This window comes from Manis pentadactyla, chromosome 18 (assembly GCF_030020395.1).
Source record: "Manis pentadactyla isolate mManPen7 chromosome 18, mManPen7.hap1, whole genome shotgun sequence".
NCBI classification, from domain to species: Eukaryota; Metazoa; Chordata; class Mammalia; order Pholidota; family Manidae; genus Manis; species Manis pentadactyla.
The window spans coordinates 16,544,213-16,563,079 of NC_080036.1; the positions used below are offsets into that span (position 1 = coordinate 16,544,213).

At 38.8% G+C, this 18,867-nt stretch overlaps 1 protein-coding gene and 1 non-coding gene across 5 annotated transcripts in view; both read left to right on the forward strand.

Moving 5' to 3' along the window:
- CERS3 (ceramide synthase 3) overlaps positions 1-18,867 on the forward strand; it is a 102,160-nt gene that overhangs the window by 35,190 nt on the left and 48,103 nt on the right. For all 4 annotated transcript variants that reach the window (XM_036878654.2, XM_057494858.1, XM_057494859.1 and 1 more), the window contains 2 exons: positions 7,190-7,304; positions 13,662-13,780. In XM_036878654.2, coding sequence (XP_036734549.2) covers positions 7,190-7,304; positions 13,662-13,780 — 234 coding nt within the window. The remainder of the gene's footprint in view (positions 1-7,189; positions 7,305-13,661; positions 13,781-18,867) is intronic.
- On the forward strand, positions 3,207-3,313 carry LOC118908836 (U6 spliceosomal RNA). Its single transcript, XR_005023383.2, has one exon. It is a non-coding gene; the product is annotated as a U6 spliceosomal RNA (small nuclear RNA).

Sequence of the window (18,867 nt, forward strand, 5' to 3'; positions counted from 1 at the left end):
TCCTTCTTTTTTTTCCTGTGGTGGCTGGCAGTCCAGAATAGCAGTTTATCCAAACTCTGGGCATTCTTTAATGTGTCTGAAGTGTGATTTAACGGGAATCTAAGGTACTCAAATTTAAACACTTATGGAATAAACACATTATTTCAGAGAAAATTGTGGTTCTAGAAGACTTAAAAGCAGGGGTGGATGTGGTAAAATCAGAAGGTAATCTTTTTTTTTTTTTTACTTAATTGTAAAAAGAATACATTCCCCACTTTCCCATATCTGCTGAGTAGCATAACGGCATGATGGAATAGTACGTACATCATTCCTTAAAGAAGGCTAGGTGGAGCATCCCGTCTTTAGCAATTTACAGGAGCTGAAGAAGGATTGTTACTAAATTTCCTATATTGAAATAGTCTCAAAATATGTACGTTAGACTTGAGTGCTGTCTGAGAGTTACGTTGCTCCAGATATTTTGTGCTCTCATATAAAACCCTCTGATTAAACCCTGCTCGAAGAGCCTTTGAATCCTTAGGAACTGGGAGTCAATCTTATGCCAGTAGGTTATTGTTTCTATTTAGGAAAAGTATTTAAACTTCACATGCTTGATATCTGCCAAGGGCTACCTTCCTTTAATTCTATAAAATAATATCGAAAAAAGGGGAGTCTGGGATTGCTGGAATTTTTGCTCACAGGTAACTGACATAGTGGTAGACAAAGAGGAGGTTGTCGGGCCTCTTGAAGGCTAAGTTCTGCAGTAGAGGCTAACCTAAGAGAATCATTCCCTGGTAATTAACCTAACTGAACCATTTACATGGGAGCAGAAATTCAATTCTTTTTTCTTACTTTAAGATTTTTTTCTCTATTTCATATCAATAAAATGAAAATTCAGACAAGTTAATCTCTAAGGTTCTTTTAGCACTAAGATCTGTCATTTCCCTTCTCTTTTCAGTTAGTTTTATCAAGTGTTTATTGTCTTTATTTTCTCCTTTTTCAAAATAGATTTTATATTAAGTGTACCTATTCACATTTATTTACACTTAAATTAGATGAAGGGATTGATTTGCTTGAAAAGGAAGGATAAGGCTGAAGTAGAAAACTGTAATTATATACCTCCCCTGTTCTATTCAAAATGTTATATCTGTTCTTGAAGGCTGGACATGTTAAGAACAGAACCATATTTTCCCCTCTTGTTTGAATTAATGATTTTAATATACAAACTTGCTTCTTATATCATCCAATATGCTGTGGATATGTACAGTTATCCACAGTTCATTCTTATCCATATACTAACCTCTCACATGACCCTTAAGAAGAGAATGTTATGCTTCGTTTGTCTTTGAGATTGGTTGTAATTCCTTACTTACAGTAAATCTTCTTTGGCTCAACTCTGATTTGACATTTTATTTTTCTTAACTTATTCATTCGAGGTGATAGCAGTGAGTGAATATGATTGAGAATCCATTACCATATTAAACTATTTTGTATTTGTGCTTCCTAATAATTAAAATAATGGGTATTTTCACCAATAAAAATTTCCAACTAGGAGTTAGGAAAAATGAACTAATTCCATTATTTCTCCAAAGCCCTATCAAATAGTTTTTTGAGGCTTTGTTAATTTTCAGGGCATCTTAATTTTGTTTTATTTCAACCTTTTATGCAAAAGGGGAATTGATTAATCATATTCCTCAAATCAAATCATGCTATCTTTGGTCTGTATAAAACCTCTTTTGATTGATTTGAATTAACTTTTCCATTAATTACCTTTTATTCCCATTTCCTAGTCACATGTCCTCCTACTGGGTTCTAATGTATTTGATAACTTTTTATTTGTATGACCCAGTAAAACATGTGCATGAACAGTAAGTGCATATATTGTTAGTTAACATAAATAGTATGGTGACAAGACCTTACTCAGTTTCTTCTTTTTTTAAAAATACAGCACTCAGTTTTATGATCTATCCACATTGCTCTGTGTACATCTGGTGCATAATTTGTGTATTTTTATATGTCTATGAAATATATGGGCCATTTCCAGGAGAACTTAATCCATCTGGAAGTTGGACTGGATGATTCATTTTATCAGAATATCTTAGGAAATTTTTTATTCAACTCCCATGTTTATAAAAAGAATAAAATAAAGGGCTAAGTGATCATTCATAACTAAAATTTCCAGCAACTAATTAACAAACACATAGGCTAACCTGGTAGAGTACAGAGTCTTTGTTAGAACTGAAGGAAGAACAGGGACATACCATTATGTTAAAAAATAAGCTTTATAGAAGTATGATTTATATATATAAAGTTCATCCAAAATTTGATGCATTTTGACAAATGTGCATAACCACATAACCATCACTACAGTTATGATATAGAAGATTCCAGTCCAGCTAAAACTCTTTTCTACCTCATTCAGTTAATCTTCTCCATATCTATTAGCTTCTGGCAATCACTGATATGCTTTCTGTCAATATAATTTTACATTTTCTGGGATTTCCTATAAATGGAATCTATAGATTGTAGTCTTTTATATCTGACTTCTCTCAGTTAGCATAATGCTTTTGAGATTTTTTCATGTTGTTAGCTTGTATCAGTGATTCCTTATTATTGCTGAATAGTTTCAACATATTGATATACCACAGTTTATTTATCCTTCAACTAGTTGATAGGAATTTGGATTGTTTACAGTTTGGGGCTATTATGAATAATTGTGGCTATTGCTATGAACATTTGAGTACAAGAATTTGTGTGGACATATGCTTTTATTTCTCTTGATACATTGCTAAAATGTTTGCTCTTCAAAAGACATTATAAATAAGTGTGTATATCTATACAACGGATTATTATTCAACATTAAAAAGAAATGAACTCTAGATACACCCAAATACATGGATGGATCTCAAAAACACTAGGCTCCGTGAAAGAAGCCAGACACAAGCAACCACATATTGCATGATTCCATTATATGGAATATCCAGATAAGGAGAAGCTATAAAGACAGAAAATATATTAGTGATTGCTTAGGGCAAGGGTGAGAGGGACCAGGGATTAAAGGTAAATGTACATAAGGGATCATATTTGAATGTTTATTCTTGATTTTAAAGTTTAAACTGATTCATGGTGACAATTATACCACTTGGTAAATTTGCTAAAAAAAAAGAAAAATCACTGAATAGTATACTTAAAAAAGGTGAGTTACATGATATGCAAGAATTGCCTCAGTAGTGCTCACTTCGGCAGCACATGTACTAAAATTGGAATGATTCAGAGAAGATTAGCATGGCTCCTGTGCAAGGATGACACGCAAATTTGTTAAGCATTCCATATTTTTAAAAACGTACCTTAATAACCATTTTTAAAAAGACATAAATAAAATAAAAACATGCCAAACATGTATCTGATGAGGGATTTAAACTCAGAATATATAAAGAACTCTTATAACTCAATAATAAACAAAGAAATAACTTCATTTTAAAAATGAGCAAAAGATTTGAGCAGACACTTCGCCAAAGACAGACCAATGGCAAGTTAACAGATGAAAAGATGTCCAATCATTAGTCATTAGCAAAATGCAAATTAAAACCACTACTACAATGGAAGTGAACAAAAATGTCAGAGTAAAGACCTCTGAAAAGTCTCTCCTCCATAAAAACAGTTGGAAAACTACCAAAAATTGTCAAAATTGACTTTTCAGAATTCAGAATTGACCAAAGGTTTGTAACAATCTAGGGTGTGTTTCATTGTGATTTCATTGGAAACCAGTAGCCTGGAAGCCATTGAAGGGTGCAAAACAGAACTGTAGGTCCTTCAAAGCGTGGCTACCAGAGAAGTGTCATTAGCTGACCTGTCTGGTGATTTGCTGCAAGACAGTACTCACAAGGCTATCTTTATTTGACCTGACTAAGAATTCCCCAGTGAGAAGAGCCTTTTTCCTGGAGGTTCTTGTCTAAAACAATTAGAAAAAATTAATATGCTTTGGGACTGCCTAAGGTAGAAGATAACAATTGGCACAAAAAATAGAGTAATCAAAAAGCTTTAGAAGAAAAGCTGGGAAGCAAGATGCCCTCAGGGTGCTCTGAAAAGCTTTGACATATTCTTGGAAATCAGACCACTTGAATTTATAGAGCTCTGGGCATGCCCAGGGCTATCCACACACTCCCAAAGACCCAGGGCCTTTAATGCTCACCTCTGGATGATCCTGAGGTTCTGGGCAAACAGGAAGTGAAGGCTAAAGTCAGCTGTCTGGCCAAGTGTTGAACATATGCCCCAAAATGTACACAGAGCTCCTTGGCAAAGACTAGGGAACTTATGGATTCCATAAGATAAGGAAATTCTATCTAATCATTAGATGACCCATAAGCCAACCTAATAGAGACTTTAGTGACCACACATGACAAAGAATACAGACTTCACAGATAAGTTCAAAAAAGTAACTGAACAAATGGCAATGACAACAAATAGCAAAAGTCTGAAGAGGTTGTGTGGAGTTGCGGGGTGGAAGGTAATCTGATTTCCAGAATTGCTCCAGTATATTATTTAACATGTCCAATTTTCAGCACAAGATTATAAGGCATGCAAAGAAATATGAAAGTATGTCCCCCACAGAAGAAAAAACAGCAATCAACAGAAAGTGTCCCTTACAAAGCTTAGCTATTGGCCTTATTAGACAAAGATTTTAAATTAGCTATTTTAAATAGAGAACTAGAGAAAACCATGCTATAGAACTAAAGGAAAAATGAGAACAATGTTCACCAAATCAATAATATCAATGAAGAGATAGAAATTATAAATTATAAAAAGAAAGCAATAGAAATTCAGGAGTTGAAAAATTCACTAGAGGAACTCAACAGCATGTTTGAGTAGGCAGAAGAGTCAGTAGTGTGAGGAACAGGAAAAAAAAGGATAAAGATAAACAAAGAACCTCAGAGACCTGTGGGGCAGCATCAAGTACAGCAACATATGTGTAATGCGAATTCCAGAGGAAGAGGGGAAAATGAACAGGATGGAAAATATTTGGAGAAATAAATGGCCAAAAATGTCTCCAAATTTAATAACAAACATTATTCTACACATCCAAAAACCTAAACAAACTCCAAGTATGATGAACTTAAAGAGATCCACATCTAGGTACATCACAAATTGTCAAAAGGTAAAGAGGAAAAGAAAAATTAAGACATTCTCAGATAAACAAAAGCTGGAAGAATTTGTTGCTAGTGTACCAATCCTACAAGATATACTAATGGGACCTCCAGATTGAAATCAGAGAATACAAGAGAATAACTTTAATATGACAATAATAGCACAGAAAGGGGAGGTAATGGAATTTTTTTATATTATATAAATATATATTTATTTTTTACTTTGGTATTAATCTGAACTGAATGTTAATTGTAATCCCTAGGTTAACCACTAAGAAAATAACTTAAAAAAAAAAGTAAACAAAGGTTCTATTTACACAAAAGAACATAGTTATGGAAGAATAGAGAAACAATGAAGACATAAGATGTATAGGAAACAAATAATAAAATAGCAGACATAAATATTGTCTCATCAGTAATTAAATGTAGTTTACATTAAGTGTAAACAGATTAAATACTCCAACTAAAAGCATCCATAGGAGGAACGGACAGAAGTGTATGGTCCAACTGTATACCTTGCAAGAGACACACTTTAGGTTCAAAGACACAAATAAGTTGAAAGTAAAAAAGATATATCATGCAAATAGTAGCCAAAGGAAAACTGGAGTGGCTATATTAACATCAGACAATTTAGATTCTGACAAACTTTAGAATTGTTACTAGAAACAAAGGACATTTATAATGTAAAAGTGTAAATCTATCAAGAAGATATAACAATTATAAACATTAATGTATCTAACAACAGAGTCCCAAAATACATGAAGCAAAAAAATGACAGAATTGAAGGGAAAAATAGGCAACTAAATAGTAATAGTATAGACTTTAACACTCACTTAAAATAGTGGATAGAATAACTAAGCAGAAAATCAACAAGGAAATAGAAGGTACAATAAACATTGTAAACAAACTAGACCTAATACATATTTACAGAACACACCACCCAGTAACAGCAGAATACATTCTTCTCATATGTACAACGTGCACAAGGAACATTCTCCAGAATAGGCCCTATGCTGGGCCATGAAACAAGTCCCAATAAATGTAAAAGGATTGAAATTATATAAAGTATGTTGTCTGACTATAATGAAATGAAATTAGAATCATTAACAGAAGGAAATTGGGAACTAGAAAATATGTGGAAATTAAATAGCTTAATTCTAAATAACCAATGGGTCAGAAGATAAATCACAAGGTAAATTAGAAAATACTTTGAGACGAATGAAAAAGGAAGCGCCATATCAAAATTTGTGAGATACAACAAAAGCATCAATGAAATTTATAGTATAAAGACCTATATTTAAAAAGAAGAAAGACATTAAACAATCTAAACCTCTACCTTAGTAAGCTTAGAAAAAGAGAAATTTAAACTTATAACAAGCAGAAATTAGGAAATAATAAAAATTAGAATGGAAAATCAGTGAAAATCAGTCATATCCACTAGAATTGCTGAACCTGAAATGACTGGCAATCCTAAGTGTTGGCAGGGATATGGGGTAACTGGAACTCTGGCATTACTAGTGGGAATGCAAAATGGTACAGCCACTTCCAAAAACAGTTTGCCAGTTTCTTAGGAAGTTAAATATATACTTGTCATACCACCCATCAGTCCCATTCCTAGATATTTACCCAAGAGTCATGCCATTTTTCCACAAGCTAGAACTTTAAGTAGGAACTTAACATTTCTTTGCAATAATATCACCAAATACAACTTTTAATATCAGAACTATTTTTTATTTTAATCCTTGGAAATCTTAGAAATAAAACTCTAAGTGGAATGGCTTATCCCAATTTCTGGATCCTGTGTATAAAAGTATCTAGATTTACATAAAATGCATTTTAGAACTGTGCAAGTATTTAATTGTTTAAGTTATTGCTCATAAAGAAAGTCTCAAAATGTGCTGTCCTTGAACTTCTGCAAGGCAGAGTTGGTTGGCTGTAGGTAGCCCAATGACAACATGAATGAATGACTGATCTTTCATTTTGAATGCCAAAGTCTCTGCTTGAGTTTTCTGGTGTCATTGTTGATTCATTCTCAGATTTTGAACTTACTTTCTTTCATATTTTTGTAGGTTTATTGCTACACCTCTAGCTAAAACATTAGGCATTAAAGAGGAAGTTCGAAAGGCTATACCAAATACTGTCTTAGAGAATTTTTTCCAACATTCCACGAGGCAGCCATCTCAGGTAAGTACAAATTTTGCTTTTGGATTTAAAGATTTCCTTTCCTCATGTTTTAGCGATCTGTAGCTTACCTCACCTATGCAAGAAATCTGTTCCAGTTAACGAGCAAATTATTTGATTCATTTAGATTTTTTCTCTATTGACAGGTCATACAACATTCTAAGCATAGTATAAAATGACAAATAAATATTGTAATTTGAAACAACCAAGGTTATAACCAGCAACTATATTGCTGAACACTAACAATCAATGCCATAATTTGGGTATAGAGATCAAAATTAAATTTTTAATGGTAGGGTACGTATGATGGACTGGTCAGAAAAGAACATTCATTGTCAAGGCCATGTAGGCCATCTCTGACAGTTTGGGTGATTGTGGCACCATCAGTATACATTACAACCATTATGAAAGTGTCAACTCATAGGGCTTTCATGATTTGGACACTTTATTTTATCTAGGGCCTCAATACACTCAGAAATATGCTGTGTTCCTGCCCACTCCCCAGAGATAGAATTTTTAAGAGAGTCACAATTCTCTTCATAATACAAGATGTACTTCAGGAAATACTGTAGTGCACTGCATGTTAACAAACCATAAAAAAAGGGTTTTATCTAATAGTTATTTCAAAAAAACCACTAGTGTCCAAGCAGGTATAGTTGTGTTATACCTCCATAATTAAAATGAGAGATGAAATTAAAACTTTTCTAAAAGTATGTCACCCTCTATGATGAATACAGACAGCCATTGCCAGAAATTTTAAAAGTCAACAGCGTATGTTAACACAATTTAGGTTAGACAGATGTTTATGGGTCCTGAACTTATTTGCTGAATTATGTGGCTTCTACCATAACTACTTCTATCATTGGTCTGATGGTCTCTTTGTACAAAGATGGCATGTTGAAGTGTGACCACACGTAGCACATAGTGTCCAGAGTTGTTCCTGACTAGCTGGCACTGTCTCTAACTTGTTCTGCCCTCAGCTTCTGTACTGGACTTCTTTTTTTCTAAAGCGAGGGCACTCTGACAAGTCATTTTTCTTGTTCTTTATTTCCACATGTCCTAAAGGACTGCAGCTGTTCATCTAAATACCATTGTTACCATTAGAGATGATAATGCCTAAGCATCATTTTACATTTTGCAAAAGGGAAATTATTTCATTGTGGTTATGAAAAGCTAGGACTCTTTTGGAGAGTTCTTCTTATCCATCTGTGCTTCTGTTTAGGAACAACTGACTTTGGTAATATCTTGTATAAAACATGAAGAACAGTGCTGTGCCTTCAATTGCTTGCAGTACTTGCTATAGCAAGAGCTTCAGGTTAGCGTTTTAGGATATTTACAACTCGGTAGACAATTTGGTCCTTCTCCACCATCCTGCTATGAAGAGAAAATAGCCAAGTAACAGTTAAATAAAAACTAAGAAAAGCTGAAGGAGATTTAGAGATGGGGTAATCTTTCTTCTTTGTGTTTGAGATGAGGATACAAAGACCCAATAAGAGGGAATAAGCCCCCCAAGGCCACACGGCTAGTCGGCGGCTAGGCCCACAGCCGGGACCTGGCCTGTGGCTCCCTGGCCAGCACTGCTCCTGTGATGCGCAAGTGACTTCATTATCTGTGAATAGAATGTTAAAAATGTATTTCAAAACTGGAGCTATGTTTGCAGTAATCGTTCTAAATCAATTGACAATACAGTATGGCTCCATGTACATATAATTTGGACATTTGCATCAGGTAAAAGAAGAAGTTTTATACATCAACCCAAAGTATTATAAAACGTCATCTATTAAACCAAGAAGATGAAGGAAAACAATTAAGATATCTAATTTATATTGCTTGTAGATGGCAAAATTGAGGCAGAATTTGTATAGCAGATCAAGATAACAAGTTGGCCGGTAAAATGCCTACAGATTAAAAGTACTAAAACTTCAGAAGATAGAATATAATAGAGGAAGGCAAAGTACATGACTTAATAGTGATTTCAGCCGTGGAAACAAAATAATCTCAGAATACTTCCGCATATTAATTTGCCCAGTGTTATACAGTCACCATTTTGTTTAATTTATGGCTGAGGTAAAAAATGTTGCTAGGCAGACTGAAAAAAAGTTTTGTGCTGATTCAAGATGTGGGTACTACCTTTAACAAAGTGTTCCAAACCCATAATGGGAGACCACTGCACTGGTGATAATGTAGATAATACCTGACTTTATTAAAATAATTGAGTACTTGAATTGGAAGATGTCTCGTCAGCTTCTATAGATTGCACCAATAAATACAAAAACATTTCAATATATATAGTATCAATTCTGAGCTGGTTAGCCCAGAAAAGCATAACATGGTATTGATGAGGCCCCAAATGCAACACACATGACCTCCAGTGGGTTCTGACATATGATTTTGCACAATTCTTTTATGACTCTGTATATGCAGCTGTGTGTTCATGATTTATATGTGTGTGTGTCTCTCTATCTATATTTATCTCAGTAACCACTTCAGTATGTGTTGGGAGGAACCCTTGATAACAGACCAATAGCTCTGTCCAACAGACCAATTATCCTGCTGTTGAAGAAATGGAGAAACAGCAGAACTTACTGTCTCGCCCTTTCTCTCAATAAAAACACGATGAGAATGGATGCAGAGCAAATAGGCATGTAGTTCTGGAAGAGGACTAAAGATAATGTGGTGCTGTGAGGCAGACAGAGCAGTCAGTTGTTATGGCCCAGAAGGGCGTTACAGTTTGCTAGCTTGTCTCATCTGTAGGTTTTTAAACATTTTTAGAGCGAAATGCTCTCTGGTCCAGTTTACTTTACAGGTGAGGCCTGGAGGAGCCAGAGACGGGGGATTCCCAGAGTGTGTGTTCTGGAGCCAGGCAGCCAGGCCTCTCGGCCCGCATCCTGTGCTCTCCCTTGAGAACACTCTCCTCCTCCAGGTTCTGCCTGTGAGGCTTCCTTTCAGTCTCCACGGTGTTGAGGCCACAAGTACAGAAAGTGGGGACAGGCGGTGTGGTCCACGCTCTGGCTCTGGTGCAGACTGTGTGTGGAGGCGAGCCTGTTAGCCGCTTTGTGCCTGCATTTCCCCCTCTGTGAACTGAGCATGATAACAGTGCTTACCTCTCAGAGCTTTTGTGAGGATAGAATTGAGTACTTAGCCTAGTGCCTGGCACACAGTAGGTGCTCAGTAGAGGTTAGCATTTGTTAGCTGGGACCGTACCTGTCATTTACTGACTTCTTCAGCAGTGTTTTCAAACATGTCTTCCCTACTGAAATTATCCCAAGGGAGCATCATTTGTTTCTTTATGGTGCTGTTCCCATAACATCTTGCACAATTTTCTGTGCATCTGAGGCACTCAATAAATGTTTGTTTAGTGTATTAATAAGAAAATACTTTCAGAGGCTTTTGTTTGCAAAAAGATTTCTGTCCTGATAATACTGTGATATGAGGCCAGTATTACTAAGACTGACTTTCAACCAGATTCCTCTGTGCTCCGAAACAGAGAAAATAAATAAAAGTTGAAATAATGTTGGCTAGCAAGCTGATATCTGTAGAAATGATGGAATAATAAAACTGAATTGTCCTCAGGTCTGGGAAAATTCCAGTGTGAGGGTAGAGACTTTGTTTTGCTCACTGCTGAACCTCCAATATGTAGAGCACACTAATGAATTGAAGCCTACTAAATACTTTTGAATGATTGGATGAATAAAACTTCTAAAGCAGTCAAGCTGGACCCAGAACCCTTTCAGTCTGCAAACATAAGAGAATACAAGGCTACCACATTTCAGCATATGTTCTGCTCTGGACTGAGCAACAGGATTTGAATCCTGTCTGTTGCTTTGGGGGATCTGTTCATGTTTGCAAATTATTTTAGAATAAAAGGATGCTTTTTCTTAAACGATTCTCAGCCTATGGACTCCTTTCTGGTTTCAGCTGTAATCTTCAGCTCTGGCACAGTACACGACAGTTTACACAGTATGCTCACATCCAGGAGCCCCAGATTCTCGCCATTTCTGTGGAGCAGGAAGCACGCACTCCTATTACTCCTATCTGTTTTCCACTGGGAGTCAGAAGACAATGCTCACGGCTCCCAAGCTAGGAAGCGGCAGAGGTAGAGCTTCAGTTTCCAGAACCCTGACACGTTCTGTTGCCTCCGTAGCTTCCCTGTTCTGTCTTCCTGCAAGGCAGTGTGATGAGCATGGTGCTGCCTGGGTCAGTGCATCCAGACTTGCACTCCTGTCCAGCCTGGCACGCAGGGCCTCACAGTGAGGCCAGAGGCCCAGGACAAGAGGGCAAAGTGAGCACGGTCTCCACTTCACCTCCTTTCTGCTCTTCATTCTTTGTATGCTGCAAAGGGGAGACGTTAAAAATGCAAATATCCCATAACCCACAAGGTAAAGGCAGATGAGGCCCTCCTTGATGTGACCCTGGCCACGTCTCCCCTTGTCTCCTCTTTGGGTGTCTACCCTGCCAGGCTTTTTCCTGTCCCTCAGGCCTTCACTGCTCTCTCATGTTCCTGCCTCCACCCGACCTCACATACCCTCTGCCAGGATTCTTGTCCTTTATCCTCTCCCTCTTTGGGCATTTTTCAGGGCTCAGCCTAAGTGTAACTTCCAGGAACTGCCGACATTAAGTTAGGTCCCATGGGACCCTAATCTTCCCCCTGTCTAAGCATTCATAGTATTTTATTGGAATTCTTTGTTTTATTTCTGACCTCCTCACCATTCTAGCCTGTGACAGGAGGACTGTAGCCACGTTGTTCATGTAGATCTCCAGTGGCTAGCACAGGGCCGACTTGGTCTCCTCAAAAACAAAAACAAAACAAAACAACAATAACAAAACAACCCAGGTGAACCCTTGGTCTATAAAAGAAGAGGTATTAGAGAGGGCAGTTCATTGGGGAGCCGAGGAGAATAGGCTCTACCCCCTTTGTGTGGTTTTGCCTTCCTTGATTAGTAATAGGCTAGCCGCCCAGAAGGGATGTAGGAGCTGCAAGTAGTCCTTTGCCAGTCTTCAGAGCGAGAGAGCTTCTTCATGAATTTCATCTACCGTTGCACTTGAGCAGTGATATGAACTATACATAATAACATGGCAGGAGCTGTCCTACTGGTCACCAACTGTCGGGTGTCCAGCCAGCGGGCCCACAGGCAGGCTTTGTTCAACCCTCAAAATATTGGTCCACAGTTGGTTTAAATTTACTTTGAGGTATTGGTCAACATTAAAACATAACTAGTGATTTCACATCAAAATTCTGGGACTGCGCTTTCACTCTGGGAGCCACCAGCCAGAGCCTGGTCACAACTGCCCCTCTGGGACAGGGCACGTGCTGTTCCGTTTGCTGCATGCATATGGCTCCTGCTTGTTTCCTCGACATCGAAGCTGAGGGTCAGTTTTGTGCAATTTTCATCTTCTCAGAGCAAAGTTAAGAGGAAATCAAAACATTTCTGGCACTCACAATGGAAAATGAAAGTTCAAGAGGGCGGGTGTTTTTTTTAAAAAAATTACTAAGCGTATTTCTTTGTGCAACTTGAGGTCCTGGAGGTTTACCACATGAAACATGCCTGTGCTGTAAGAATACAACTTAAAATCCCAGAAAGAAACAGACCTGGTCTACACCATCAATCCTCTTTGCTTCTTGCCTGGCCCTAGGAAAACTTCAAGTCTGTGACCTTTGAGATAATCCATCACCCATATTATTTCCAAATTTAAGTCATGAGTTTTGCTTCCCAGAAGAGAAGCAATCATCATTTTGTATTCTGCGGTCATTATTTTTTATGATTGGAATTATTTTGGATTAGTTTAGAAATAGGCTTTCCATCTGATTAAGTGTGAAAGTGACGGCCAACACCTGTTTGAGTTTTTCCTGTATTATCTTTTAGAGCTAGTAGAACAATCATGTAAATTAACTGAAAGGGCACTAACCTAAGTTCTTGTCCTCATTTTGCTACTAATTTTAGGCCCTGAACAACTTACTAAAACTCCAGGGGTTCCAGTTTCCTCATAAGGAAAAATGAGGAGATTGGACCTGATTGGCACCTTAAACGGGCTACTCTACCTGGTGTCTTGGAGGCCCTAAATAAAATTTAGCTGACTGAGTGAGCTCACATATGCAACTGGAATGTATGGGTTGCTACCAACATATGGAGAATTGACATTTCTTAGTAACTCAGAGTGCTGGGATGCTAACATTCTCTCTGTTTTTTGGGGTGTGTGTGTGTGTGTGTGTGTGTGTGTGATTCCATGACTCCAGGTCTAATGTAGAATCTGTCTCCTCTCCAGGGCACAAGTTCTTGTAACCCAACCTCATTGTCTCTTGACTGCCTGCCACTCAGACTCTGGTCTCATCACTTATTCATTCATTTCATCCCTTTTCAGTCTGATATTTATGGACTGGCAAAGAAGTGTAACTTGACAGAGCGCCAGGTTGAAAGATGGTTTAGGAGTCGGCGGAATCAAGAAAGGCCTTGCAGGATGAAGAAATTCCAGGAAGCTTGGTAAGAAGGGCAGCCAAAACTTTTGGAATGCCACGATTTTATTCAGAGCAGAATGATTATTGCAGAAGGAATACTGAAGCTGAAACAGAAGAAGGGTTCAATCATCCTCTGTCGCTTAGCGGTTGGGTATTGTAGGCCAATCACGCATTTATCATCTCTGTGTTAGTTTCCTTCTTTATGAAACAGGGCAAGCTGCAAACTCTCTAAGGTGAACAGGAGATACCATGTACACATCATGAAGTCCATAAAAATAATAAAAATGTCTTAACTAGCATTTATCTTTCCTATGGTAGAGGCCGGCCCTAGTTCACAAAACTTTATCATTTGTTTCCAAACACATTATAATTTTTATATCACATTGTGAGAGCAGGGAATGTCTGAGAGGATTCCCTTCTCCCCTCACAACATTGAGTTTGGACCTTTCCATCTCACTTGGCTTCTTACCCCTGCCCCTTGCCTGTGGACTGGGCAGCCCAGTCTCTGCGTTTCCTGGTTGGTTTAGCAGGTGATGGCGGGGAGGGCAGAGGGTGGTCAGGATGAGCTGGGGCACCAAGTATGATTTTTGCCAGAACTGACGACTTTGAATATGTTCTCAGGGCAGTGAGGCTGCAGTGCATTTGTTCTTGGTTTCATTACCGCTGTTTTCCCCTCTGATAGAATATTGAGGAATGCTAGGCCACTCCCTTGGTTGCAGAAACCGCCACAGGGGCAGGAAAGGTGGGCTAGGACTTCGCTCTTTGTTCCTCTTCTTTACATCCAGTTGAGTTGTGTTTGATGCCACTTGTACACACCAATAGCATTCCTTCTTTCTGCCTGTTTCTGAGGGTCCTCCCATTGCCTAGAGACTTTCACCAGATATTTTTGTTTGATTGTGAAATGAAAAGGGAGCTGATATAAGGCTCCCAAATAAGTAAAGAGCCTGTGGGAGGCTAAGTGCTGATGGTTTCCTTCCATTTACCCGGACGTTCCTGAGCACTGACTGTAATCCAGCTGTAATGGTGATGCTTGGAGACACACACCAAGTTTTCAGTGTCTCAAAACACTTATTTGGCATCACAGGCTCCCATTGCCTTCCCCATGAGCGCCACATATATTGCGTTGTTTTCTAACTAGCTGCTCCCTGAATTTTAGCTCTTGAGAGATTGGTTAATATTGTGTGGCCACTGATGTCAGCTCAGCATGAGTGACTCTACCCATCACCACAAGACACTGCAGAGTGGAGCTGGTCTCACATTACATTTTCCTGTTTTCCTGTTGTCCTTCATTCATTCTTTCTAGCAAATAATTCTTATCTTAAATAAAGTCCCTGGGCAGGGACTAATTCTCCACTTTTGAACTAAATCATACTCCAGGGAAATTCTCTGCTAATTTCTTATACATTCTAGTGCTTTATAGTTTATAAATATTTGACCCTCCCACCAATGGCATGAGACAGAGAAGACAGAGCAAGCCCTTTGTAAGAAATGAGAAACTATTACACTTACACAGCACTGTATGTCAACCACATCTCAAACAAACTGGAGGGAAAAAATAAGAAACTACTAGTTTAAGCCATCTAGTTAAAGGAACTTGCTCAGTGTCATCTAGCTATTGTCAGGGTTACTGCACTCAGGTGTTCTGTCCCCTTTTCTGGTTCTCTTTCTGCCCCATTGTCCTGCCCCCCCTGCCCCCTAACGCTTACCTCTTAGCAAGCAGGAGCCACCTGTATCAATTCACTGTTTGGGTCAACAGAGCCCAACCTTCGGGGATACGCCTGTCAGTGAATCACTGAAAGTCGGCCACAGAGTTCAGGAATCTGGAGTAGCCACTATCAGCCAGGGAACGTGAAGGGCTGTGTCGACCATCTTCTCCAGAGGATAGTGGCACTGTCCTAGAGCACGGGCAGTCTGGTTCTAAAAGGACGATAAAAGTGGAAGGCACAGTCACTAGCCTTAAACAGCTAATCAAGGAGACGAGACTTTCACTTGTGAAACCACATCTGTTATTCCACCCAGTGGCGCACGGGCCTGTGCACCTGTAGTCCACGGTTGTGTTTACAAGTGGGCATCCAGAGGAGATGGCATCAGTAGGGCTGGATACACTACAGAATGGCTTTTTAGAGGAGGTCAGACCTTGCTGCGCCTTGAGGATGGACTGGGATTTCTGTAAGAAAAGAACGCAGGATTTGAGGCCCGCATTTTTCAGGTAAGGCAAAGGCTCAAAGCTGGACATTATACAATGTATTCAAGAAATAAGAGGGGACCAACAAATAAAATTTAATTTTTATGTTATTCTTTAGCACTCACAAATTTCCTGGAAATCAGATAACTGTTAATAGTTATTATGAGCTAAATAAATAGACTTAAGCAAATTGCTAAGCTATTTCATTGTATAGGGCCGGCACTTAATTTCATTACCTATGGGATGTACTACTGGAATCATAGCAAGAGTTATGTAGCCCCAGGTGCTTTGGAAATCTCAGAAAATTTATTTCCCAACTCTGAGCATTTACAAATTACTCTTCCTCTATAATATCAGGATGGATTCTCCCCTGAACACCTTAAATTCAGTGAATTGTTTCCTTTACTTTCTTTTTTTGATTCAGGTATAGTTAATATGCAGTATTATTAGTTTCAGGTATACAACATAGTGATAGCATTTATATATGTTACAAAGTGATCACCACAATCAATCCAGCTACCATGTGTCAGCATATAAAGTTGCTACAATATTTGACTATAGTCCTTATGCTGTGTGTTGCACCCTATGTCTTATTTATTTTATAACTGGAAGTTTGTGCCTTTTAATCCCCTTCCCCTAATTTGTCCATCCCCCACCTCCTTCCCTTCTGGCAACCACCTGTAGCTGGCAAATACCAGATGTTCTCTGAAGCTATGAATCTTGTTCTGTTTTGTGTTATTTGTTCGTTTGCTTTGTTGTTTAGATTCCACATATAAGTGAGATCATATGGTATTTGTCTTTCTTTTTCTGCCTTGTTTCTCTAGTATCATGCCCTCAAGGTCCATCCATGTTGTCAAAAATGGCAAGATCCCCTTCCTTTTTATAGCTGAGTAGTATTCCTTTGTATATGCGTACCATATCTTCTTTATCCATTCATCCATTGATGGGCCCTTGGGTTGCCTCCATATCTTGGCTGTTGTACTCGGTCACTTCCTTTAGCGATGACCCCTATGCCCTGTTCCACAGCATTCAGGACTTCAATCCATAGTGGATCCTTTATTTGAAAATCAAATGCCCTGTTAGCTGACCACTTTTCTTTTTAAAATGAGCATTTCCATCTAGCAGTGAGAAGTTTATTATAAAAATACTTGGTGGTTTCCAAGTACCTGATGTGTTTAGGCAGGGATGTCCCCCCAGTGCTGGGGGCACTGTGCCCCCTCACCCCTCTGCCTGCTCTATTCAGCCACGTGCAGTGCTGAGCCCTGTGTCTTGCTCTGTCACCTTCTTTCAAGTCTGGCCTGAGTTGACTGTCCAGTTCCTCCTGGACCTCACCCTGCAGTCTCATCTTCTTTCACTATTACCATCTGAGCCAAACCAATCAATTTCTGTTTTTTTCTCCTCTCACAGTTATGTTTGTCTCACCCTTTCCTGGAGAAAAAGGAAGTCTTACTGTCTTAGATTTATTTGAAGTGAGTAAAACAGCATTGACATGTACATCACCATTCATGTTAGTGAAGTGCAGCAGCTCTCAAACTATTTGGTTTGTCAGGACCCCTTTATTCTCTTTTAAACTATTAAACACCCTAAAGGGCATTTGTTTGTGCATGTTATACCTACTGATACTTCCCATAGTAGAAATTAAGACTTAAACATTTCTAAAACAGCACCACACAAGGGCACGTTCCATCAGCGGTCAGAATAGTGGTGGCGTCACGTGTCATGAATCTCTGGAATCTCCACTGTAGGCTTGTGAGGCAGTGAAAATGAAACAGCAAATGACATTTCAGTCATGTGATGAACAGAGTTTGATGTTAGGGACCCTTGGCACATGCTTTGGGACCCTGGTTAGTGGAATGGAACCTGGTAGGACCGGCTAGACACACGTGGGGCTGGGCTTTCCCGCTTGCATCTGGGTGTTCCTGTTCAGCATGGGTGTATCTCTCAGCCTTTGTGTCCTTCAGTAGTCGTCAGCTTACCTACCTTTAAGGGTCTTTGAGAGAGTTGAGCAAGGGACCCTGAAGCAGGGCCAATTCTAGCACCTACTTCATAAACTTGTTGTGAGGATTACAATATGGTAGCACATGTGTGCTTAGTGCAATGCCCGGCATGGAGTCAAAGCCAATACATGTTGGAGAAACAAATAATACATGGTGTGCCATCTAGACTTCCGGTGTCCTTTGTGGATGACAGGCCTTATCACCTCCTATTTTTCATGCTTCTTGTTTGGCCGAGATAATCCAAGGAGCCAAGGAAACACCTTCTGCATCTAATGTGGGCCTTCGCTGGACCAGCCGTGAATAAAACAAGTGTGGGCAAGTCTCACTCACTCATTTTCTAAAATGCTGCTTGGATGTTTCTATGGTTCAAGTTTCTGAGTGATTTTCCCCCTACCAAAACAAGCCACAAAGAAAAACTCTCATCTAGCTGACAGGCAGTGACAGTGTTCAGGAAACACTGCTGGAGTCAGAGTGCAAAGACCTGCATTTCAGCCTCTGCTGGATTGCTTCTGAGCTGTGTGAGCTGGAGAAACAGCCTAGCCTTCATGAGTCTGACTACAAAATGGGTATCTGCCAGATTCCTCTTTCTTCGCTTACAGGCATGTTGAGGAAAACATTATGAGGCCTTATACAAATGTAAGGAACAAGTATTGTTCTTAATATTGTTATTGTTGTCTCAGCAATTATTAGGTAAAATAGTAATTTTTAAAGAAAGCTTTACTGTGCAAAGTCATGAATATATACAAAAGGAGAAAGACTCGTATAACTGTGTCTGCTAGGTACTCACTGGCCAACTTTAATAATTATCAACGCAAGGCAATTCTGTGTCATCTATGCCCCTGCCTGCTTCTCTCACCCACACCAAAGGTTTTTCTTTTTTGGTGGATAACTTTTTTTTCAGTTTTATTGAGATGTAACAGATATACAGCA